We start from the raw sequence: 25,570 nt of genomic DNA on the forward strand, positions 1-25,570 counted from the left end.
CTGTAAGATCACAGACTTGTATATATTACTCTGTAAAGTTTCAATATAATATAAGGTGAAAGCTTCCATTTTAATATCCTTGCAGTGTTTCTATAGGGAAAGTCTCAAGTTTTGAAAGCAAAGGACCCTAAAAGTCGCAAGCTTACTGTGGATGGAAGCAAAAACACTTTTAGAAAGTGAAAAATATACGCCTTTAACATCACTGTGTTAGAAGGCCTATATCTGAAAGTAAGAATCAACTGGTATGACATGACATCTTAGAATAGTACAGTGAGATCACCACTTTTTAACCTGTGAATATGGGCCAGGAATATTGACTTTCCCATATGTGATTTATCTAAGGTAGTTTTAACCACTATTATGGTTTTTAGTTAAATTTTCAGCCACCAAAGCCATGATTGCCACATCTGGTTGCAGGGTTGAAACTTATGAAAGCTAAACTTACAAGGATGTCGAGCTTGCCATCAAACATCAAAGAGACAGTTTCCATCAGCTTCTCCCGCTGAGCTCTAATTTTCATGTCACAAACTGAGCCGCTTACTTTTAGCCCCTTACTCTTCCATTCCTGAATTCTGTCATCGAGCTCCGTTTGGTTGCGTGAACATGTGTGTACTGTTGCTCCAAATTCTGCTAGTTCTTCTACTATCGAAAACCTGATACATGTCAACGAGGTAACAAAAAAATATTAAACATCATTTGAAACAGATAAAATAGATTGTAAACGTTCAGGATTGCCAACGAAGACAATACTAACCCGATGCCTTTGGTTCCTCCAGTGACAAGAGCGGTCATTCCCTCAAGAGACCATCTTTGCTTTCTGACTTCCGACATTTTTTTTTCTTCAATTACAACTGCAAATTTCTTCTCAAACCACCCTGCAACTGCAAGTAAAACAATTTCAAGTATTTTAAATATGAAGGCTGAAACATTTACAACAAAAAATCTGCCGAAAAAGCTTTGTCATGCGTTTGTCATGAAGAAACTAAAAGAATTAAACTATAGAAAAAGTCACTGGGAAACATTTAAAATCGGCCGGCCATTGTTTAAACGATATTAACTAGTTCCTTGTTTACTCAGATACGAGGATTATAATGAGACGGTCACATGTAATTTTAAAAACGGCTGTTTTTGGTTACACCTAATCACAAAAGATATAGGGGACATTATTAAACTTCCAGAAGGTGTGCAATACTGTTTCTTGTGGTGATGTAGTACCATAATAGTCTAGAAGAGAGTCCTACGCAGTCTTGTTATTCCTTGAAATTGCCCTTCTCCTCTTTGTTCCTGCCAGTTCTCTCTTCTCTAATCATTTATCACCAGTAACTAAATGAAAGCTCTCTTAATTATTTGCATTCATGGTTTATTTATTGGAAAATAATACAGCCACCGACGGTAGTGTACCGAATTTGTGCACCGAATGATGTGGCAAAATCCTGACCGTTGATTAATTTTAACTTAAAATTAATCAACGGTCAGGATTTTGCCACGTCATTCGGTGCATTACCGTCGGTGGCTGTAGCATTACTCTTATTTATTTGAATGGGGTAGACTGTTAAAGAGGGAATTCGGAAAGCAAGGAGCGGACTGATATAGTGGATAGAATAAGCCTTCTTCTTAAGAGAATGCGGACTTAATTGTTATGGATAGAATCAGCTGCAAGAACATAATTGAGTACTCGTATATGAAGTTGAGAAAAAATATGTTGTGGAATGCTGTTTAATGTGATGATATCCTTCTCAGAAAGTATGATGTGGACTCCAAAATCCTAGTGAAATGTGTTGATGTGTGATTTTGACACCAACCAAACGCACGTGTGAAATGCTGAGCGGGCCCAGAAGACACATATGAATGTGAGAATGAGAGTAAAAGTAATAGAAAACAGTTTTTAAAGGGGTTCGGATGCTAAGGAAGCAAATCCTACATCCACTGTTTTTGTATTAATGATAGTGATCAGGTCGCGTTCAACGGACTAACTTGCAAATAATTATACAAGAGAGAGAATGCTATTTTTTCTTTAGAGAGATTAGCTAATCCCCTAAATGAGAGAGGAGCTCTCAATTTATAGTGAGATGGATTAAGGTTATGATTACTAAATCTGTGAGTTGGTGAGATTATCCGTGCAAATCCTTCTTTATGTCCCATTGCCTACCTTCTAGAGTGATTTACGCGATTTGGTGCAGGGATTGGACACGTGGAATCGCTATAGCTTTTGGTTGGTCTGAGGCGCACCCACTGCCCTGACACGAGCATGCCGCCCCTGTCATTGTATGACATGGCTACCTCTGACTGGCTGCCTCTGACTGGCTGCGAGCCTACCTAAGCTGTGACTTTTTATGCTGACTGAGTCTTGCATCAACCCTACATTTTCAGGCATAACAGAAGTCCCCTAGTTTTAAAGGTGCGAGGATCGGACCTTGGAAACTATAATTCATGCCGTGACAAGATACCTTTGAGGAAACTTTGGTGATCCCGACCTGTATGAGAAGAGGTCGTGACTGCATTTTCGTGCGTGCGATCTGATATAGTCTTCGCTTAAGGATGAATGACCTGATCTCGGACCATATCAGTGCTTTTGATTTTGATTTTCTGAAGCTTACGACTCGATTATACTTGGAATTCTCTGGACAAGGGATTGGGTTGTTTCAAAGCTGAATACTCGTCGAGTCACGTCGTTTAGCGACCAATGAGGTAGAATCGAGGAGTCACGTTGCTTCGTGACTGGCCAGACAAAGAGTGTTCTACGTAATGACCTCTTCAGACGTTACCAGTTGCATTTCCATAATGGATATATTTAATGAAGCACCTTCTGCTCTGACAAACGTGTCCTATGCATAATTAATACCAGCTATGCGCATTAAATGCGTGACATGCTGAAACGATATACTCTTATCAGAGCATTAAATGCAGATTGGGGCGCATTTAATGTGGTAGGAGAATCGTGCCGTCGCTTGGGTTTTTCAATGAGAAAGACGACGATTGGATTTTCTTGGAGCGTAACAGTCACCCTTTCCCGTGGATCTATGACACGTGATCGTGATCAACAGGGAGGTACATTTTTTTGCCCAAACGTCGTTTGATTTCAGGAAAACCAAACGCCAGTTCTTTTGCTATAAAACCCAGGTTCGTTTCAGGAAATGTCACCACACATCTTTTCAGAGAGAGCTTAAACCAGTGCGTACTTGACATTCGAAGCAGAAGGAACCATCTTCATATTCCGAGAGGTAAGAATCGTTTTCTGTTTTTATTTCTCACTCCCAGTAGTTGATAGATGATTGGTTTTCTGGTAGTTGATCGGAGATGAAATGTTCTTGTTGGGTTCGAGCCATTAATGGCGGCTCGAATCATTTTGTTAGGGTTTTTCTGGGATTTAGGAGGAGAAGCGTTTTCTTTCCTCCACGTCACCGTACGAAATGGTGTACGAGGGCTAAAAAGATTCCCTGCTTGTTGCTTTTGTAGACTGTAGTAGGATGGACCCCTCAACGACCAGATCCGAGGAAGGGACCAGTTCGTCTACACAAGATATTCCTGTGAGTCCCACCCAAGAGATTTTCTCGGTACTTACTAAGGATGAGCTCGATAGGGTGATAGACTAATACGGTATCTGTGCGGATGTCTTCCCTACATCGGTTAACCGGTTATGAACACCCCTACAAAAAATCACTTCCTAGTACATTATTTAATCAAATGATTATCTGAAGAAGACAGAACAAAAATGAGAAGGTTTCAAGTCTGTTGTAACATGAGACCAAAATAGATATATGCAGTATTCAATCCAAGCAACCACAAATTTACAGCAATAATCAATAAAGCAAATAAGGACAAGAAAAGTAAAGAACACCAGATTTATTATGGTTCAATAATCTATTAGATTACCTACATCCACTCTTCAAGGGTAAAAGAAAAGTATTCACTATGAGATATGAGAAATCTTGCAGAGATTAGGTTCACCCCTTTTTACACAAGGCACACCCGAGGAAACCCCTCTGATTTACACCCGTATACCCAGATGCTCTCACCACTCATACATCATCAAATAGGTAGAATTAGTGACAGATTTATACAACAACAAAAGGTAAAACAGATAGGACAGCTAAGACCTACTACCACCGTTTGATTCTATCAACGTTCTTCAGATTTCCAACACAACAGATTCTAACAGCTTTCTCTCTCTGTTAACCAAGAGAGAAAGATCAAGAATGAGCTGCGCAAAACCTAATTCGAATTAGGTTTATTGAAGATACCAGAAAGATGGAAATGCCCCTTAATTCTTTAACAATTAACTTTGACCACCCAAAGGTAAAAGTTGACTTCCACATGTGTACATATCAATTGCCACATCACAACAAATCTCCACCTTGGCATTTGATCTTCTCTCTTTCTTACTGCCCTGGAAAAATTCCTCTAGTTTTCTTCAATATGCAGAAGGCTCTTAAAAAGCCTTAACTTATCCAAAGTCACTAACTTAGTGAACATATCTGCTGGGTTCCCCTTTCCAGGAATTTTCTCCACCTTAATGACTTTATCTTCAATCAGATTTATGATGAAATGCAGCCTAACATCAATGTGTTTCGACCTCTCATGGAAAACCTGATTTTTGCACAGAAAAATTGCACTTTGACTGTCACTCTTGATTGGAACTTATTGCTGAAACAGTCCCATCTCATCAAGCATTCCCCTGAGCCACATTGCCTCCTTAACTGCCTCTGTAATTGCAACATACTCTGCTTCTGTGGTGGATAAAGTTACAATAGCCTGCAAATTAGCTTTCTAGCAAACCAGATTATTCCAAATGGTAAAACAGAAACCAGTCATGGATTTCCTATTGTCTACATTTCCAGCATAATCAGCATCCACACATCCCATGATGGGATTCTCCTGAATTTGCCCTCTGTTGTAAATAATACCAGTAGACAGTGTACCCCTCACATATCTGAGCAGCCATTTTACAGCTTCCTAATGACTCTTTCTAGGGTTACTCATAAACCTACTTATTGAACTAACTGCAAATGCCAAATCTAGTCTGGTACAAACCATTAAATACATCAGACTCCCTATTGCATTTGCATATGGGATACAAGCTATTTCCCTTTTTTCTTATTCAGTTTCTGGACATTGGGTTACACTAAGCTTAAAATGGGTGTTTTGACAAGTTTAGAGTCAAGCATGTTAAACTTCTTGATTAATTTTTCAGCACACTCTTTTTGTGACAACACAAGACTCCCAAATTTCCTATCCCTTTCAATGTTCATACCCAGAATCTTTCTAGCTTGTCCTAAATCTTTCATCTCAAATTGTTTACTCATCTCCCTTTTGAATCTATCAATTTTAGAAAAATCCTTACAAGCATTTGAAATAGAAACACCCATCAAAGCTACTTCGGATGAAACCAGCATTCAACATAAAATAATCAAATTTTCTATACCACTGCCTAGGTGACTGCTTCAACCCATACAAAGATTTTTTTTTCAAAAAACAGACTTGGTTTTTAGGCCCCTTTTCAAACAGTTCAGGTTGTTCCATTAGAATTTTTTCTTCTAAATCATCATTTACGAAGGCTTTTTTGATGTCTAACTGCTCTAGTTCTAAACCAAACTGAGCTACCAAGGATAACAATATTCTAATGGTGGTATGTCTCACTACTGGTGAGAAAATCTCATTGTAGTCCACCCCTTCAACCTGTGTAAACCCTTTTGCCACTAATCTTGCTTTAAACCTAGGTGCTTCTACCCCTGGTATGCCCTCTTTCCTTTTGAAAACCCATTTGCATTTAACCACCCTACTGCCTTCAGGTTTGTCAATCAAAATCCAGATTTGGTTTTTGATTAAGGAATCATACTCTTCTTGCATGGCCAGTTTCCACTGCCTTGATTCTCTACAACTCATGGCTTCCTTAATAGTTCTAGGTTCCTCATCAATTTCTTCAGCAACTTGAAAAGAAAAAGCTACCATATCAGCATGTGAGTACCTACTAGGTAATCTGATTTCCCTTCTTTCTCTATCTCTAGCTAGTTGATAATTTTGCAAATCATTTTCAACCCTATCATTATCACCACTATCATCTAGGCTAGGTTCATCCTCTTGAGTTTGAACATCTACATTAGGATCTGGACCAGGACTGTTAAGGTTTGAAATTTCTTCACCTAAATCCAGGTTAATCATCTCTGCCCTAACATTAAACCTAACATCTCTACTAATTATGCATTTTTTGCTACAATATCCCAACACCTGTAACCTTTTATACCATCAGGATACCCTAAGAAGATACATCTAGTGGCCCCTGGTTTTAGCTTATCAGCTTTCTCATGAACAAAAACAGTGCAGCAAAAAACCCTAAGATTACTATAATTAGCAAGATACCTAGACCACTTTTCCATGGGTGTTCTGAAACTAAGAGCTGAGGAAGGGATTCTGTTAATTAGGTAAACAGCTGTGTGAGCAGCCTCTGCCTAAAACCTAGTGGGTAACTTAGAATAGGATAACAAGCTTCTAACCTTTTCAAGAATGGTCCTATTCATCCTTTCTACTAAACCATTCTGCTGGGGTGTGTGTCTTACTGTTCTATGCCTCAAAATTCCACTTTCCCCACACAGGGTATGAAACTCTTCATTGATAAATTCTAACCCATTATCAGTCCTAAGTTTCCTGATTTTCTTCCTAGATTGGTTTTCTATCATAATCTTCCAATCCTTGGACTTCCTAAAGGCCTCTACCTTTGTTTTCAAAAAATAAATCCATACACTCCTAGAGTAATCATCTATGATGCTAATGAAGTACCTACGTCCTCCCAAAGATGGATGTTTGGTTAGCCCCCACACATCAGAATGGATGTAGTCCAAAATGCCCTTAGAACAATGGTTTCCCACACTAAACCTGATTCTGCTCATCTTCCCATAAATACAGTAATCACAGAAATCTAGCTTCTCTATTTTATCCCCTCCTAAAGCATTCTGCTTACTTAACTCTATCAATCCTCTCTCACTAATGTGTCCCAACTTTTATGCCAAATAGAAGTCTTGTTAGGTTTCTGTGAGGTCACTGTTGCTGTTCCAGCAATAGTGGATCCATTTAGAATATATAAGCCATTCTTTTTCTCTCCTTTCATAACCACTAAAGACCTTTTAGTAACTTTAAGCACTCCACCTTGAGCCTTGTAACTAAAACCATTTGAGTCTAAGCTACCTAAGGAGATTAGGTTCCTTTTCAACTCAGGTATGTACCTAACTTCTGAAAGTACTCTTGAACTGCCATCATGAAGACTTAACTTGACATCCCCAATGCCTAAGACACTACACACTGCATTATTCCCCATTAGAACCTTGCCAGATTCTATTTTCTTAAAATTCATCAGTGAACTCCTATTTGGAGTCATGTGGAATGTGCATCCAGAATCCAAAATCCACTCATACTCAGATTCTCTATCAGAAGCTACTAGGACATCAGAGCTTTCATATCCGTCTGAAGCTATATCTACACTGCCACTAGTCTCTTTCTCTCCAAATCTTTTCTTTCTATCTGGACAGTCTCTTTTAAAGTGCCCTTCCTTATGACAGTGAAAACATTTCCTCACAAACTTGGACTTGGACTTAGATCTACCCCTAAAATGACCTTTCTTTGACATTCTTTTCTCAAACCTACCTCTGATATTCAGCCCTTCTCCATCTAGCTTACCCTCATTTTTAAACTCAGCATCCTTAGTAGTAATAGCTACCACTACTTCATCTAGTTTAAGGGTTTGTCTACCATACTTAAGGGTATCAACAAAATTTGAGAAAATTTTGGAAAGAAAATTAATAAGGATCACAGCTCGATCTTCATCCTCAACTTTAACACTAAGACCTTCTAAATCCTGTACTAGTTTCATAAAGTCATTCATATTATCACCTAATATTTTGTTTTCATCCATTTTAAAACTGAAAACTTTCTGTTTTAAAACTAACCTATTAGGAGAAGACTTTGACAGGTATAGAGAGTCTAATTTTTCCCAAATTTCTGCTGGTGTTTTCATTTTCTTGACCTCTCTTAGGACTTTATCCCCTAACCCTATAATTAGAGTACTGTAAGCTTTATCTAACAGATCTTTCTTCTCCTTCTCAAACAAAGCCTCTGGTAAGCTATCCTCACCCTCTAAGGTAGCAGACAATCCATCCTTAACTAAAACAACCCTCATCTTCATCTTTCATAGCCCATAATCATTATCCCCTGTAAATTTCTCAACTTCGAACTTAGACATTTCTAGGTTTCTAACCTTCCTAGTTACATACAGTATAAAAGCCCCAATTTTCCAGAGACAAAATTGAAACCCTAAGTTACAAAGAGAAAGCTCCTGTGAAAACAGTCAAACCCTAGACTATTGCAAATTCGAAAAAATTGGACCTCACAACCTAGAGTAAGACCTAGGTTCTAGAACGTAGAACAATGCTCTGATAACACTTGTTGTAACATGAGACCAAAACAGATATATGCAGTATTCAATCCAAGCAACCACAAATTTATAGCAATAATCAATAAAGCAAATAAGGACAAGAAAAGTAAAGAACACCAGATTTATAGTGGTTCGGTAATCTATTACATTACCTACATCCACTCTTCAAGGATAAAAGAAAAGTATTCGCTATTCGATATGAGAAACCTTGCAGAGATTAGGTTCACCCCTTTTTACACAAGGCACAACCCGAGAAAACCCCTCTAATTTATAGCCATACACCCAGATGCTCTCACCACTCATACAACATCAAATAGGTAGAATTAGTGACAGATTTATACAACAATGAAAGGTAAAACAGATAGGACAGCTAAGACCTACCACCACCGTTTGATTCCATCAACGTTTTTCGGATTTCCAGCACAGCAGATTCTAACAGCTTTCTCTCTCTGTTAACCAAGAGAGAAAGATCAAGAATGAGATGCGCAAAACCTAATTCAAATTAGGTTTATTGAAGATACCAGAAAGACGAAAATGCCCCTTAAGTCTTTAACAATTAACTTTGACCACCCAAAGGTAAAAGTTGACTTCCACGTGTGTACATATCAATTGCCACATCACAACAAAGTCCATATTGGTCGGGCTCATTTTTTATTTTCCTGGGCGTCTTATCCTTCAATAAAGAGTGGTGTTATTTAAGCCCCACCAAATTGTTCTCACAGCTCCAATAATATTTTTTTTTTTTTTAAATTAGTAATTACTAGGAAGGGTATTTATTTTTTTAGTACACACCATGTACTAAAAATTGTGTAAAAGAGTTATGTAAGTGGAGCATTACTCATTCTGAATATCCTAAACCCTTCAATGTTATTTTCTACTACTGTAATTTGAAAGCTTTGTTTCGAAATTATGTTGTCATGATTAAAACATTTTTGTAGAGATGAAAGTAAGATGGATTCAAACAATGAATATAAAATAATATTGAACATTCCTATTAATGTTTCGGTTGATTTAGGAAATTCAGTTTAACATTCATCGCATGTTAATTGATATGTCAGGTAAAAAGTTTTTAAAAGTTAGAAATTGATTTGGATAAAAATACTGTTTATATGAATTTATAAGAAATAAGCCATCTAAGAAAGAGAACGGAGATTTTATCAAAAACGCAATTGAAATTTAACTTTGGAGATAAAATATGAATGTTGGAATTAACAAAGAGCAATTATATAATCAAATGATTTTAGTTTAGCATCTTCCATAAATTCCGGTTTAAAACCCAACCTTGCAAACTTGCGGGCCTTACAGTTCAAACTTATCGAACTTACCGAGCTTAAAGGATAGCCCTGGCGTATGGCCTGAGCACAGACTAGAACCCATTCACAGTGTATCCTCCATCAACGCAATAAACTTGGCCGGTGATATATGAAGCCGCTGGTAAGCATAGGAATGCAACCACTGCTGAAACCTCTTCAGGCTTTCCGGCACGCGAGATGGGAGTACGAGATATTATTCGATTTACAACTTCCTTGGCTCTATGATCTTCCTGGTTAAAGACAAAATTACCAATTAATACAAGCATCATAAGATTTATGTGCTCAAATATGGCACCAAGGTGGCATTCGGGGAAGTTTTTATTTTCAATCCACCCAAGCCACCGGACGACAGTTGTCGGAACGGTGCACGATCAGTTCGTGCGTCAATCTGACATTTTTTTGCCAGATCTACCATGGATCTAGCTAGAAACGACCATAATATGGCTGTCGCTAATGGCCAAAATATGGCCGTCAACGATGGCCAAAATTTGGCAGTTGGATCTGGCCAGAATCTGGTTGTTTTCGGCCAGACTGGTGTACGACCGACTAGATCCGACCAGTTATGCATTGTTCCAAAGTCGACAACTGGCGGTGGGAGCGGCAACGATTGACGGTGGTTGCTAGCAGGCGATGGTAGTCTGGGGTGGATTAATTTTCAGACTGGGAGCAGTGAACGGTAATTGTTTTTAGTTGAATAGAGTTGGAAAAATGTTCTAAGTTGAATAGAATAGGGTTATAGAAAACAAGCCTCCTCTCTTTTCATTTTCAACAGAAAAAAAAAATTTATTTGATTCAGATTAATTAATTTTCAGAATAATGATCCCAATAAGTAAACAAACAAACATTCTGTTTTTTAATCTAAATAGGGTAACGGAAAAATGATTCAAAAGAGTGAATAAGAGGGACAATATTAGTTGTGACAGAAAAGGATGAAAGAAGGTACGTATAGTTATATACCTCTGCAGCGTCGATGAGTGAGGTTTTAATCACCGCTGGTGCCACCGAATTCACACGAATATTGTCCTTTGCCCACTCGCATGCGAAGTTCTTTGCAACTTGATTCATTGCTCCTGAAGTGAAAAAGAAAAATTGTAAACCCCATTTATGACTTGCTTAAGATCAACCGCTTATAGTTATTGACTTATTGTTGCTTTCCAATATAAAATTTGAACTGTACCTTTAGTTGCTGCATAGATGGAACATAGGGGAACACCAATGACGCCTCCGACAGAGGAGATCAATACAATGCTTCCATTTTCAGATGCTTTTAAGAGGGGGTGCGCAAGTTGAGACAGATGGTAAGCAGACTCGAAATTGGTTGTCATTAAAGTCGAGAAATCCTCGGCAGTGTATTCTAAGATTTCCTTAAACAATCCTATTCCAGCATTGTTCACCTAACAAGAGTTGCAAGCTTATTTTAGTTCTGAAAGTGATGTAAACCTTAGATACTACGTACTGTGATGTAAAAGAAATTTTAATATCCATAATCATAATGAAAAATTTTCTTTTTCAATGAGTCAGGAGCAAATTAAACCTCTCATGGTATGGGAGATTATAAAGTTTTAACATTCCCCCGAATTTACCCTATATAGTTTATGATTTTCTTTACCACCAGCGGTTGGTTTTTTGGTTGAATTTTCAGCTGTCTCGATTGCCATATATAGTGGAAGGCTTACAGCTTTTGGGTTCTAAAAACTTACAAGGATGTTGAGCTTGCCATCAAACATCAAAGAGACAGTTTCCATCAGCTTCTCCCGCTCAGCTCTAATTTTCATGTCACAAACTGAGCCGCTTACTTTAAGCCCCTTACTCTTCCATTCCTGAATTCTGGCATCGAGCTCTGTTTGGTTACGTGAACATGTGTGTACTATTGCTCCAAATCCTGCTAGTTCTTCTACTATAGCATATCTGGCAAATATCAACCAGATAGCAAAAGCATAAATTCATTTGAAACAATTAAAATAGAACGTAAATATTCAGGATTACCAACAAAGCAACACTAACCCGATGCCTCTGGTTCCGCCAGTGACAAGGGCGGTCATGCCCTCAAGAGACCATCTTTGTTTTCTGACTTCCGACATTTTCTTTTTTCTTTCAATTGTTACTGCAAATTTCTTCTCAAATTTACGTATATAAGAACTGCTAGTATTTAAATGTAGGAGGCTGAAGCTTGTACAACAACTATCTGTGAAAAAGCTTTAGCGTTTTGTGGTCACGCAGCACAAAAATACAGTAAAAATGTAGAAAGGTTCGCAGCACCAAAATTAAACGTAAAAGTTAAAATGCTTTCGTCACACAACACTAAAATAAGAAAATAAAATAAAATACAATACTGAAGAAATCATAAACGTTCAAAATGGGCCGGCCTTGTTCAGACTGTAGACAATTATAAAACAATAGTTTAGTCATTTGACTCATTTCCAGTCTGGCCACTGGCCAGTCGCTCTCGTTCCCGAATATATTCTCCAATTGCTCCGTAACCTCCGTTTAATTACAAAAGCAGCCTGTGTTCTTAAATTGTTAATTAGTACTAGAATCAATAATATATAAAGTTAAAATCTTAATAGATAAAATATAATCATTTTATATTCTATGATTAGTGTTGTATATACATAAAATAATTACATTAGTTGGAATCAGAATTTTATATTCATAATGTAATGGTATTCATTTCTTAAAGATTATCATCAGAGTGTTTGTTGATAATTATGACAATGATTATTAAAATAATATTGTGGTGGTTACTTAATAAATAGAAAATTATATTAATTATGATTGAATAATTATGTAATTATTTTCCGAATAATACTATTCATCCCGAATTTTATATCTCAAAACTGTATTATCACATTGATATTGTCATATCATGTTATGCATCATCTCTTTATTTACATGTCAATACCGCATATAATAACATATCATTTAGAAATATGAAATTTGAGATAAATTGTAAGAAGAATAATATTTTTATTTCTTTTCTATTTTATCCGTATTGGAAGAGCTTCTTTAAAGATAAATGTTGAGTTAATGTAGTATTACTCTTTAGCAATACTACTAAGACTTAGGTACTGATCTTTGAACCCCACTTATTTGATCAGTTGATCCATTTAAATCGTAAATTTGTAATAAATTTAAAATAAATGGTACTCAGTTAAAGGGTGGGTGTACTTAGTAAAATTCTCGTTTTTGTATAAAGAAATTTACAATTTTTGTCTTTCACTACAATTCATTAGGATCTCTCATATTTAACAAATTAACATTCTTTTTTTCCTTCTAATAATTCGATTTGCTGTTTTTATCAATCTTTTTTATATTGATCAGATCTATAGTTTTGATAAGTGTTATGCCTCAAAAAGTCAAGCTTATGTCAGCACAATTAATGTCTCTCTGTACCAGCTGCCAAGCCCATACTCCAAAGATATTCTCACCAACTTTATCTCATTTCAAAGAGATGAATGGACGAGAGCCTTCCATGTGTCAAGGCAGTTTGCAAAAGCTCTCATTGCATTGAGTGCAAATGTGAATAAATGGATTTTCTCTTCCCGAAGAAGGGAGGCTGGTGGTGGGTGAAGATTTAGCTTCAATTCTTTCTCTCTGTAAAAACACTGTATTTCTTCATCTTTGTATGCCTTACGGGCAAATTCATAGAAATAGTGAGAGATCAATAAAATAACAGTGGATGTAGGAGTCGCTTCTTGAGCATCCGAACCACTATAAAAAACCCTCTTGCCAATCTTTACTTATTTTTTCTGAAAATATATAATCTCAGCTCCATATTCAAATCTCATGGATCCATCACGTGTGTCTCCTGAGTCAGCTCAGCGTTTCCACGTGCGAGTCGTTGGCGTCCAAAATCATGCGTCAACAGTTTTGGTGGCCCATGCAGGTCCGATTCTTAAGCCTGCATCCAAGTTCCCTGATGGCGTGCTCAGATCTCAAACCTGCGTCAGAATTCTCCAATGTGTGGCCAGATCGCAGATCGCACACGTTAGAATCTCCAATCGTGTGGCCAGATCGTATGCGTCAGAGTTCTCCGATCGCGTGGTCAGATCATAGATCGCACGCGTTAGAATTCTTCGATTACGTATCAGAATTCTCTAATCGCGTGGCAGATCACAGATCGCACGCATCAGAGTTCTCCGATCGCGTGGCCAGATCGCAGATCGCACGCCCATGCCATCCTGATCCTCAGATTCAGATCGCAAATCTTTAGCTTCAAATGCGTGGCCAGATCGCAGAACACATGCACAGAGTTCTCCGATCGCGTGGCCAGATCGCGCGCCCATGCCGTCCTGATCCTCAGCTTCAGATCGCGAACCTTAGCTTCAAATTGCGTGTTCGGATCGCTGATCACACGCTGAGATCGCTGATCTCTTGTGCTCTTGGTAGAGCTCGCTATGATCTCTCAGGTTGAGCTCGTTTTGACCTTTTCAGGTCGAGCTCGTTTGACCTCTAAAATTGAGGTCGTTTTGCCATTTGAGCTCGTTTTGACCTCTCAAGTTGAGGTCGTTTTGCTGATTGAGCTCGTTTTGACCTCAAGTTGAGGTCGTTTTGCTCATTGAGCTCGTTTTGACCTCTCAAGATGGGTCGTTTTGCTTTTTGAGCTCGTTTTGACCTCTCAAGTTGAGGTCATTTTGCTTTTTGAGCTCGTTTTGACCTCTCAAGTTGAGGTCGTTTTGCTCATTGAGCTCGTTTTGACCTCTAAAGTGAGGTCGTTTTGATCATTGAGCTTGTTTTGACCTCTCAAGTTGAGGTCGTTTTGCTCATTGAGCTCGTTTTGACCTCAAGTTGAGGTCGTTTTGTCATTGAGCTCGTTTTGACCCTCCAAGGTGAGGTCGTTTTGCTTTTTGAGCTCGTTTTGACCTCTCAAGTTGAGGTCGTTTTGCTCATTGAGCTTGTTTGACCCAAGTTGAGGTCGTTTGCTCATTGAGCTCGTTTTGACCTCTCAAGTTGAGGTCGTTTTGCTCATTGAGCTCGTTTTGACCTCAAGTTGAGGTCGTTTTGCTCATTGAGCTCGTTTTGACCTCTCAAGTTGAGGTCGTTTTGCTTTTTGAGCTCGTTTTGACTTCTCAGGTCGAGGTCGTTTTGCTCTCAAGTTGAGCTCGTTTTGCTCAGATTGAGCTCGTTATGACCTTTCAGGTCGTTCTCTACAGATTTCTGTCGTTTTCCTAACAGATTTCTGGTCGCTCCTACAGATTTTGGTCGTTTTCCTAACAGTTTCTGGTCGTTTTCCTAACAGATTTCTGATCATCTTCCTAACAGATTTCAGTTGAGACTGCAGCAATTTAGATCAAAGACTTAGTTTCTGAAGCGCGATTTGCACTTCAAAAACTGGGGGGCTTCTGTTATGCCTAAAAAGTCAAGCCTATGTCAGCACAATTAATGTCTCTCTGTACCAGCTGCCAAGCCATACTCCAAAGATATTCTCACCAACTTTATCTCATTTCAAAGAGATGAATGGACGAGAGCCTTCCATGTGTCAAGGCAGTTTGCAAAGCTCTCATTGCATTGAGTGCAAATGTGAATAAATGGATTTTCTCTTCCCGAAGAAGGGAGGCGGTGGCTGGGATGAGATTTAGCTTCAATTCTTTCTCTTGTAAAACACTGTATTCTTATCTTTGTATGCCTTACGGGCAAATTCATAGAAATAGTGAGAGATCAATAAAATAACAGTGGATGTAGGAGTCGCTTCTTGAGCATCCGAACCACTATAAAAACCCCTCTTGCCAATCTTTTTACTTTTTTTCTGCAAATAATATCTCAGCTCCATATTCAATCTCAGGATCCATCACGTGTGTCTCCTGAGTCAGCTCAGCGTTTCCCACGTGCGAGTCGTTGGCGTCCAAAATCATGGTCAACAATAAGCTTATATAACATCATTTTCATTTTTATGTTGTCTACTGTTATGATTCAAGCTTGATTATCTATCTAACATCCAATCACCCACACAGCACAATCAAGAACAAACACAGATTTATGTGGTTCACCTATCCAAAATTGGATGTCTATGTCCATATTGAGCTCCAAAATATTTGGGATTCATTGCGCTATCAATCAACCAATCTCACAATCATCACAACCAAATCTCACTCTATAACTCCTAATCTAGAGAAACTCTCCTTGGAATCTCTAATCTTTGAGAGAACAACAACCCTTACAGAGATTAAAAACACTAATCACTCACTCAAAGAAGTTACAATGATTTTTGGACTGAAAATGAAAACCCTAATAGAGAATAACATTCACCTGAAAAGAGAAGAAGACTGATCTATTGAAAAATGGCGATTGGGCTGCTATATGCCGTTGACCAGATTGGAGAGTGGCAATTGTGGATCAAACGTAAATCAACGCTCAAGACACTTAAGCAGCAGACCCAAAATGCAACGTTTACTTAGTTCCATGCGACACCGTTTTTATGGCTTCATTCAACGCTACAAATCACTTCTTTAGAAAAAAAATTTAAAAAAATCTTTTGAGTTATTGATACACTCATTTTTTTTAATCCTCTTTTCATGAATAATTAGAGAAATTTTGTTACGAATAATCAATCTTTTAATGAATTAAAAATAAGTTATTTTCTTTCATCAATAATAAATATATTTAACACAAACCTATTTATTTAAAATAGAAAAACATAATTAAAATAAATCTTCCTTATGTTACATCTGATTTATATTATATTATCTTTATTTAACTATTAAATTAATGGATTTTTTGGTTTGTAAGGATTCTTCATTTTTTGTAAGAATTAAATAATATAAGATGAATTTAAAATATAAAATTACTGTTAGAGTCATGAAAGTGACTTTATTTTGGTGATAAAAATACCTTATGTGTGATTAAATTGAAGTATATTGAGACAATTAAAGAATTTATGAATTTATTCACGAAAATCGTTTTCTAATATTTTTCTTATGAATTTAACGTGTTTGGAATGATTTTGGAAAGGATATGAGTTGATATTAGGTTGTGGTTTATGGATTAGGGGTGATTTTGTCTCATTTATGCTTTTTAGGGGGTAAATTGTAATATTTATAAGGGCTATTTTGTCACTTTTCAATCATGCAGGGACCAAAGTGATATTTTTTACTTTGTGTATAAAAGAAGATGAAGCGTCAAAAAGCCACAGCGCCGACACCCATCCACAGTATTTTCCAGCGACTCTTTCTCTCCCATTTCCAGTGATCTCCGGCGACCTTTCACCTTCCATAAGCACCAACCAAAACCACCGCAAATCACGCGAAACGCCGCGACTCTTCACATTCCGCCGTCACAACATTTTGCATTCTAGGCTAGATTTTGCCATTTTTCCGGTAACTTTTCAGCTCCCCAGGACTTGATCTTCCTTCCTCATGGTCGAATCTACCCATTCCAAGCTTCAGCTGTCGCGAAAACCGTCGAAATCTGTCATCTAGCCGTCGTGCCTCTTCATCTTCCAGCCGAGATCTTGCTCATTTCCAGCGACCCTTCACCTCCCCAGGACCTGATCTGAACTCCCCATCATCAGGGTTTTCCATCGGCACCTTTGGATCCCATTTCCGCCACCATTTTTCGGAAGACCCGCTGGAAAATTAACGTTTTTCGACGAGTGCGACTGTTCATATTTTGAACTGTCCGTTGGTCGTTTTCGCCCGTTCTTCGTATTATATCGCTATCGGTTACCTCCTCTTCGCCATGATCAGCTTCGTTTCCACCGTTTCAGCCTCCACCATCAACACCATGAGCGGCTAATTTCCCGGTTGTCTGTTACGGCGTAGGCGAGATCGTGATTGACTCCACAACTAGAGGTGGAAAAGTAACCCGCCCGGCCCGACCCGACCCGGCCCACGGCAGGTTGGTCCTAACCTGCCCACTAACAAAGGCGGGCCGGGTTAGGCCCGCCATTTTTGGGAAAATGGCTGGCCCAACCCAGCCGCCAACCCTAACCCGCCGGGTTAGGCTACGGGCCGGGCCAGGTTAGCCCTATTTTTTTATTTTTTATTTTATTTTGTTTTATTTATTTAACTTTTCAAATAAATAATTAATAATTTATAAATGAATAAATGTAATTGTTTTTAGTTAACTTTTCAAATATAATTCAATTAAATTAATTTTTTTTTTTGTTAACATTTCAAATATTAATACAATTTTAATACAATAAAATTGTAGTATAAGAAAAATTAGATTTATTCATTCAATTGATAAAATTTTAGCAGAAGAATGAATTATGTTTTATACAAGACATGGAAATTTGAGCATAACACTTTTGTATTTATTTTTTTTTATATTTTACGTACCATTAAAAATAATAATAACAATATGTCAAATATTACGAAGTTTTATATATTTTAATATTTATGATTTAGAAGTATAGTTTAATATTAATATGTAAAATTATTTGTTTGTAAGAGTTCAATCATAATAGTTTAATTAAAAGAATTAAAAAAATAGGGGAAACTTGAAAAAAAATAATTACTTTTTTTTTTTTTTTTTGTTTTTTGGGTCAATTGCCAACCCGCCGTGTTGGCTAATGCAAACAAAATAGCAACTCGTCGGGTTGGCGGGTTGCCATATAGCAACCCGACCCGTTCGGGGGTTGCATGCGGGTTGGGTTCAACCCGGCTCGCCAGCCTATAAGACGGTCCGGGTTGAACCCTCTCTAATGCGGGCCGGGTTAGGGTTGACCCACCGAACCCGGTCCATTTGTTCCACCTTTATCCACGGCTCTACTCAGCAGCTCTCGACTAGTTGGATGAGCCCGATTGTAGGACATTTGGTAGTATTGTGTTTCGAATTATATTTGCTTTCGTTTCATGTTTGATTTTGATACTTTAATATGATTTGAGCATAATTTGTGATGAATATTGTTGTCTGTTGTGATTTAATGTTTTCATAGAACTTGCTGAATGATAAACACATAGAACTTGCTGAATGATAAACATTGGTTTGAAATAATTGAATGATGAATATTGCTTTTCATTACTTCATATCAATTGTAATTAAGTTTTGTTCGGATTTAATTTCATTTCTACTGTTGTTGCATTTATTGTGAAGTTGGTTGATTGGAAGATACGTGTTGACAAATTGTATTTGTTAATCACGTACCAACTAGTGGTATTGTCTTGTAGCGTTTATCGGCATTTAATGATAGTCTTTAACCAAACGAACTTGAGTGATTGAGTAAGACAGGATAGATTATACCTAGAGTGCCGGCAAACCATTTCATTGATTTACCTTGCCTTGTAGGTTTAGGGGATCGTAGAGGGTGGAGGAGAATTGTGTGAGTTGGTCTCGTGTCGAATCGAAACCGTAACGACAACGTTTTTATTGTAATGTCTTTATTAGTTTTAATTTTACTCTTTTATTATTTGCATTTAGTTTGTTTAGTTTCATTAATCAATTTGCCAATTTCATTTCCGCTACTCAAAATACATTAGGTTGTTAGTCTTGCTCCCTGTGGATTCGACCCTGCTTACTGCTAACTATGGTATTTAGGTTTAGTTTTGTGACTGTGACGACCAGTTCGACAATTACTTGTTACTTAAATATAATAAAAAAATTACCCTTTTAACCTCATTAAAATTAAAGATGGAGGTTACTAATCAAATTGATAGGGACTAACGATTTCCCTTAAGTGCGTGTTTGGTTGAGGGTAATCCCCAATTACTGAGGTAATGTCGTCTTTTATTACTTGATTATAACATTTGGTTGTCAAGTAATATAAGATTCCGATAATCTTCTAAAACCAATAATAGTTATTGTTGGTAATATAGAAGGTAATATGATTATCTCAATTTTCTTATGTATTTTAAGATTACTTGGTAATCTTATTTTTGTTACAATTTTATCCCTTAGGGGGCGATTGGATCATATAATGTTTTATTATAGGGGTATATTATATTAACAGAAAGAAAAATCACTTTGAAGATTATTAGGAATGTTTAGAAAATATGTTTGGTTGGTTCAAATAAATTGGTGAATAATATGTTTGGCTGAGAGGATAAATGGGTTGGTATGTTATATAGATTACTAAATTGCCTTTCTTTTTAAATATTAATATAATAATATTTTTTATTATTATTTTTTGAATCATTTCTTTTAACCCCCAACATTTGAAATTTTGCTAAAACGCCCCAGCCATATAAAACTTTAATTTATAGCAAAATCACCCCCACTTACCACAAGCCACTACCGACAGCCATCTACCACCGCCAGCCGCTATTGGTAGTCGACAAAATGGCACACGACTGATCGTATATGACTGGTCGTGCATCGACAAAGCCAAAAATGACTATGGATCACAGATCCATAATCGAAAAATGGCAAGATCTATGGTCATTTCACGGCCAAAGATGTGGTCATGAAAAGGCTAGATCTTTGGTCGTGCCATTTTACAGCCACATCTTTGGTCGTGAAATGGCCATAAGAATGTCAGATCTAGCCGTTTCTGGATTTGTGGTCGGAAAAGGCTTTACCGGGGCACGATCGTCCAAATCCCACTAGTCCTGTACCATTATGGCGACTGACCCCAACGGCCGACGGTGGTCTTGGATGGCTGGTGTTTTAGCTAATTTCTTAAATATAGGGGGGCTAGGCTAATTGTTATTTGATAGACATTTGAGGGCAATTGTGTCTGAAATGGTTTTTAATTAAGGGCATAATGGGTAGAAAAATCAGATTATCCTATTAATGTTTTACTAACACCCCCTAACAAGGTAATAAAATTATCCCCCACATTACCATCAGTAAACACTATTTGCAATAAAAGATTACCGTAATATTTTATTACTCGCAAACCAAACATCGGAATCTTGCAAAATAAACGAAGATTAATCCCATTATCTTATATACCCCGATCCAAATAGCCCCTTATTAATAAAAATTTTGGACAATAATGCCTTTATTTTGAAATTAATTTACATTAATCTGCTATTACAATTTCACCCCTATTTAATTAAATTTTTAGACAATAATGCCCTTATATTTAAAACAAATTGTAGGCCACCCAAGATCACCACCACCCACCACCCACCACCCACCACAAGTAGTAGCTGGCCAACCATAGAAGGTTGTCGCCTCCTAAAGTCATCGAAAATGACCGTCATGCGCTGATATGGCCATAGATATGGCCAGAAACGGCCAAAATAGTTCTGGCTGTTTCTGGCCTTATCAACAGCTTCTGGCCGTCGATAACGACCAGACGACTAGATTATGGCCATCAACGGCCATTAACGATGTAACAGCTTAAAGATGGACATGACTTATTACGAGCTGCCACGTCAAAATTGTGAGATTAAATTGTAAGTGTAATATTGTACTTTTTGTTTATGTAGTATTGTACTACTTGTTTATGCATGCGTTCATAATATCCTAGAGAACCATCATCCATTCTTTCGTCATATTGGAATTTTAATCGTCCAATTTCAGCAAGGAACACTACCTATCATGATGATGATGCAGGAGAGGGCAATCATTGTAAGAGGGAAAAAGGAAAATCAGGACCAGTATATGGTGTTGGTTTAAAATTAAAGACAAGGATTCTTTATTTCGGAATTGGTTTAAAATTAAAGACAAGGATTCTTTATTTCGGAAATTTATTTTTGATTCAAACTTTGGAAAAAGAACGACAATTTCAAGAACTGAAAGACAACAGCAGTAGAGAAATATTCTCTCTGTTAACAGGGAGATTATTAGGACAGCATCTGCCACAGTAAAACCCTCGACTGACTGTTTGGTTTAAAACCCAGTCACAGTGTATCCTCCATCAACGCAATAAACTTGACCGGTGATATATGAAGCCGCTGGTAAACACAGGAATGCAACCACCGCTGAAACCTCTTTAGGCTCTCCGGCACGGGAGATTGGGGTACGAGATATCATTCGTGTTATAATTTCCTTGGCTTTGGCATCTTCCTGGTTAAAGACGAATATAACTATTAAAATAAGCACCAATATTATAGTTGTAAACTAAAATGGCAACAAAGGGGCACTGCCTATTTCTGACACAATGAAAAGTACGAAGAAGGGTATAAATTTATACTTCTATGGCATCGACGAGTGAGGTTCTAATAACCGCTGGAGCAACCGAATTCACACGAATATTGTCCTTTGCCCACTCGCATGCCAGGTTCTTTGTCAATTGATTCATTGCTCCTGAAGTGAAAAAAAAAAAAGAGTTCTTGAGTAGAATTGTTACTTGCTTGGAACTAGTTATCAGTATTGCTGTTTTCCAACAGAAATAAGAAATAAGAAGAAAAAGAACTGTACCAACCTTTAGTTGAACTATAGATGGAGCATAGAGGTACACTAATTACGCCTGCGACTGAGGAATTAAATACAATGCTTCCATATTTAGATGCTTTTAGGAGTGGGTACGCCAGTTGAGACAGATGGAAAGCAGACTCGAAATTGGTTGTCATTAAAGTCGAGAAATCCTCCGCAGTACATTCTTTGGCTTCCTTAAACATACCCATTCCAGCATTGTTCACCTAACAAAGTGTTCTTTTTATCAGAAAATGATATGGTAATTGGCATCTAGATAGTCCTGCTACGAGATCATTTCATTTATAAGAATTCTTTATTCAATAAATTTTATTATTCATGATGAAAAGTACTTTTACTGAACTTCTCATAGTATGGGAGAATTTAGGGTCCGTTTGATTGATTATTCTGATACTTTTTAGAATAATATTTTGAAAAAAGTTAAATTGGGTAGGTATTACGATGTAAGATTTTGAAATTAACAAAAATACCCTCTATATTTGTATATTTACTAAACACTCCTATAATAAAATATTAAAAGTTAACAAAAACATCCCCAACCCACCCATTAAATACGGACAGCCGGCCACCACTGCCAGAGGGTGGCCGAAGTCGCCGTATCTGTGCATGACCGGTTGGATCTTACCAGTCGTGTGTCGATATGGCCTTTTTCGACCAGATCCACGGTGGATCTGGCAGGAAAATGCCAAATCTACGACTAGATCTAGCCATTAATGGCTAGATCTGGCCGCATTTGGTTGTCAACGACGGCCAAAGATACGGTCGTCGTTGACGACTAGCTACGGCCAGATCTTTGGCCAGAAAAAACTAGATCGGTGCACTATCGGCCAGATTCAGCAGGTAGTGCACCATTATACCAGATTTCGGTCAATTTTCGACAGTGGTGGCCGGAATCTAGTATAATAGCGCACTACAGGCTGAATCTGGCCGATAGTGCGTCGATCTAGCCTTTTCCGGCCAGATCTAGTGGCCGGAATCTGGTAAATATGGGTTGTTGGGGTGTTTTTTCAATTTATAAAAAAAAAATTGGGAGTGTTTAGTTAAATTAACAAATTTAGGAGAGTTTAAAAGAAATTGAATAATATAGAATAATATTTTAATAATAAACCAATTTTACTGTTTAACTTTATTGGAAAAAACCAAAATAATATTTCCAAGAAGTGTAACAAACAGAGTCTTAATATTCCACCAAATATACCCTTTAAATTGATGATTTTCTTTACTAATAGCCACGTATTGTACAAGACTACTTATTACGGGTTTTGGTTGCTAAAACTTACAAGGATGTTGAGCTTGCCATCAAACATCAAAGAGACAGTTTCCATCAGCTTCTCCCGCTCAGCTCTAATTTTCAGGTCACATACGGAGCCGCTTACTTTTAGGCCCTTGTTCTTCCATTCTTGAATTCTTTCATCGAGCTCTGTTTGGTTACGTGAACATGTGTGTACTATTGCTCCAAATTCTGCTAGTTCTTCAACTATAGCATATCTGATACGCATCAACCAAGTAGCAAAAATCATTAATTAAAATAGAATGTAAACATTCAGGATTACTAACAAAGACAACACTAACCCGATGCCTTTGGTTCCACCAGTGACAAGGGCGATCATGCCCTCAAGAGACCATCTTTGCTTTCTTACTTCCGACATTTATTTTTTTCTTTCAAATGTCGACTGCAAATTTCTTCTCAAATTTAAGTAATTAAGAATGCCTATATTTAAATGTAGGAGGCTGAAGCATGCATAGTAACGATTTGTCAAAAGAGTAATACTATAGCAATCGAAGGTTGAGCACCGAATCTGTACACCGAATGACGTGGTAAAATCCTGATCGTTTATTAATATTAACTGATAATAAATCAACGGTCAGGATTTTACCATGTCATTCGGTGCATAAATTTGGTGCACAACCTTCGGTGATTCTATCATTTTCGTTTGTCAAAAAGCTTTAGCGTTCTGTCGTCACGCAGCACTAACATAATATAAATAAAAAGCTTTAGTTTTCAAGCAGCACTAAAAATTTAAATATATTATATAAAAACATTAAAATACAATACAGAAGAAATCAATCAATCATAAACGTTAAAAATGGGCTGGCCCTACCATAGACAAATTATAAAGTGATAGTAACTAGTGGGGGACCATGAATTTTGTCCCGGCCTATGAGGTTCCGTCATTATTTGTCAATCATTTAACCAAAACTTTTAAAAACCTATCTCACCTTGAGCAATACAATATCAAGTAGCTAAAAAGGAAAAATATAATAACATAATAATTTCTTACTCACATAAATATATGAGAAGCAAAATTTTAAACAAATATATATATTAAAAATAATATTCAATTCATAAGAAAATACAAAATAAATTTACGTAGAAAAACTTTTTCGATGTAAAGAGAGCAAAAACCCTAAACCCTAAATCTTGACCTAATTTACTTTCAATTCAAATTCTTCTCTTACCAATTGATGTTATTGATGTCTTATGAAAATTTGTGATGAAATTAGAAGGGAAGAAGCAAGCCAAATAGAAAAATGAGTTGAGTTATATATATATATATATCTCTGTGTGTGTGTATGCGCGCGCGCAAGTAATGTTTTATATGATTAAGTTCTTTAAAAAATTAAATACTAAACAATTTTGCTTCCTCTTCGAACTAGACTGTCATGATCAAAGTTAAATTAATGATTCAAATTGAATTATCATCTGATTATTATTATTTTAATTATATCACATCATTGCCATTAATTAGATGATAGATTTGTGAAAAGAGTATAACATAGTTATTCAAAATTTATTAAAATTAGGGAAAGATAATGATAATTAGTAAGTAGATTATTAGTTTATAATTATATAAATTTTTAATTTTTAATTCTATTAAAAAATGGTGTAAGTTACATTTTATTAGTAGAGGGAACTGACATTTGTTAAATAATTAATTAGGTAGAGGGATGAAAGACGGAAAGGTAAGTACGTATTAAATGACAATGAGGTCAAATCATATAATTAAAAATAACAGTTAATAATGATTTGTGTGATATATTATACGGATTAAATTAGGGGAAAGGGAGAGAGGACAGAAAGTTTAAATTAATAAACACATGTAAAATCCCAAATGGAATACTTTTACATACAAAAAATTGGTTTTTATTTATGTAATTATTTTTATTTTATTTTAAATTTGACCCTCAAAGGGGCTGGTCCCTGATAGTAACCCATTAATTATAATTAAAAAAAAAAAAATCCTCTAGAATTATAGTAAATTAGTAATACAGTTATTAAGTTTTTGGTGATCACAATATGGTACTATTGTGGTGTCATCGTGCCCCAATGATCACCTACTTAAATCTTAGGAGTTAAGGGGATTTAAACCTAAGACCGTATGTCTTAATCACATATTCTAACGCTCGTCCTACCACTAGAATTATCTAAGAGCTGTACACTAAACATATAACATGAGACAAAAATATTTATGTTATTTTTTAAATAACAAATCAAAACCTTAATCATTTCTAATATGGTCAACCACTCCCCTTCATTTATCCATTAACCAATGTCTACATTTAATTATGAAAG

The 25,570-nt window shown here is 36.8% G+C and overlaps 2 protein-coding genes across 5 annotated transcripts; both read right to left on the reverse strand.

Annotated features, from left to right (window-relative positions):
• Positions 1-861: 861 nt before the first annotated feature.
• LOC116134389 (tropinone reductase homolog) lies at positions 862-11,872 on the reverse strand. Of its 4 annotated transcripts, none has more exons than XM_031420066.1 (6): positions 11,740-11,872; positions 11,436-11,643; positions 10,913-11,129; positions 10,693-10,805; positions 9,748-9,965; positions 862-881 (listed from the first exon to the last, which is right to left on the reverse strand). In XM_031420066.1, the coding sequence occupies exons 1-5, from the start codon at positions 11,814-11,816 to the stop codon at positions 9,789-9,791; spliced, it is 792 nt and encodes a 263-aa protein (XP_031275926.1). In that variant the 5' UTR covers positions 11,817-11,872; the 3' UTR covers positions 862-881; positions 9,748-9,788. The 4 variants fall into 4 exon arrangements, with proteins under 4 accessions (XP_031275926.1, XP_031275924.1, XP_031275925.1 ...); XM_031420064.1 differs by lacking the exon at positions 862-881 and adding an exon at positions 8,606-8,871; XM_031420065.1 differs by lacking the exon at positions 862-881 and adding an exon at positions 8,934-9,095.
• A 9,395-nt stretch (positions 11,873-21,267) lies between these two features.
• Positions 21,268-23,699, reverse strand: LOC116134403 (tropinone reductase homolog). Its single transcript, XM_031420082.1, has 5 exons — positions 23,569-23,699; positions 23,277-23,484; positions 21,986-22,202; positions 21,755-21,867; positions 21,268-21,627 (listed from the first exon to the last, which is right to left on the reverse strand). Exons 1-5 carry the CDS (start codon positions 23,643-23,645, stop codon positions 21,451-21,453), a joined length of 792 nt encoding a protein of 263 aa, XP_031275942.1. The 5' UTR covers positions 23,646-23,699; the 3' UTR covers positions 21,268-21,450.
• Positions 23,700-25,570: the final 1,871 nt, after the last annotated feature.

The sequence above is a fragment of the Pistacia vera genome, unplaced genomic scaffold (assembly GCF_008641045.1).
Source record: "Pistacia vera cultivar Batoury unplaced genomic scaffold, PisVer_v2 Contig287, whole genome shotgun sequence".
Lineage (NCBI taxonomy): Eukaryota > Viridiplantae > Streptophyta > Magnoliopsida > Sapindales > Anacardiaceae > Pistacia > Pistacia vera.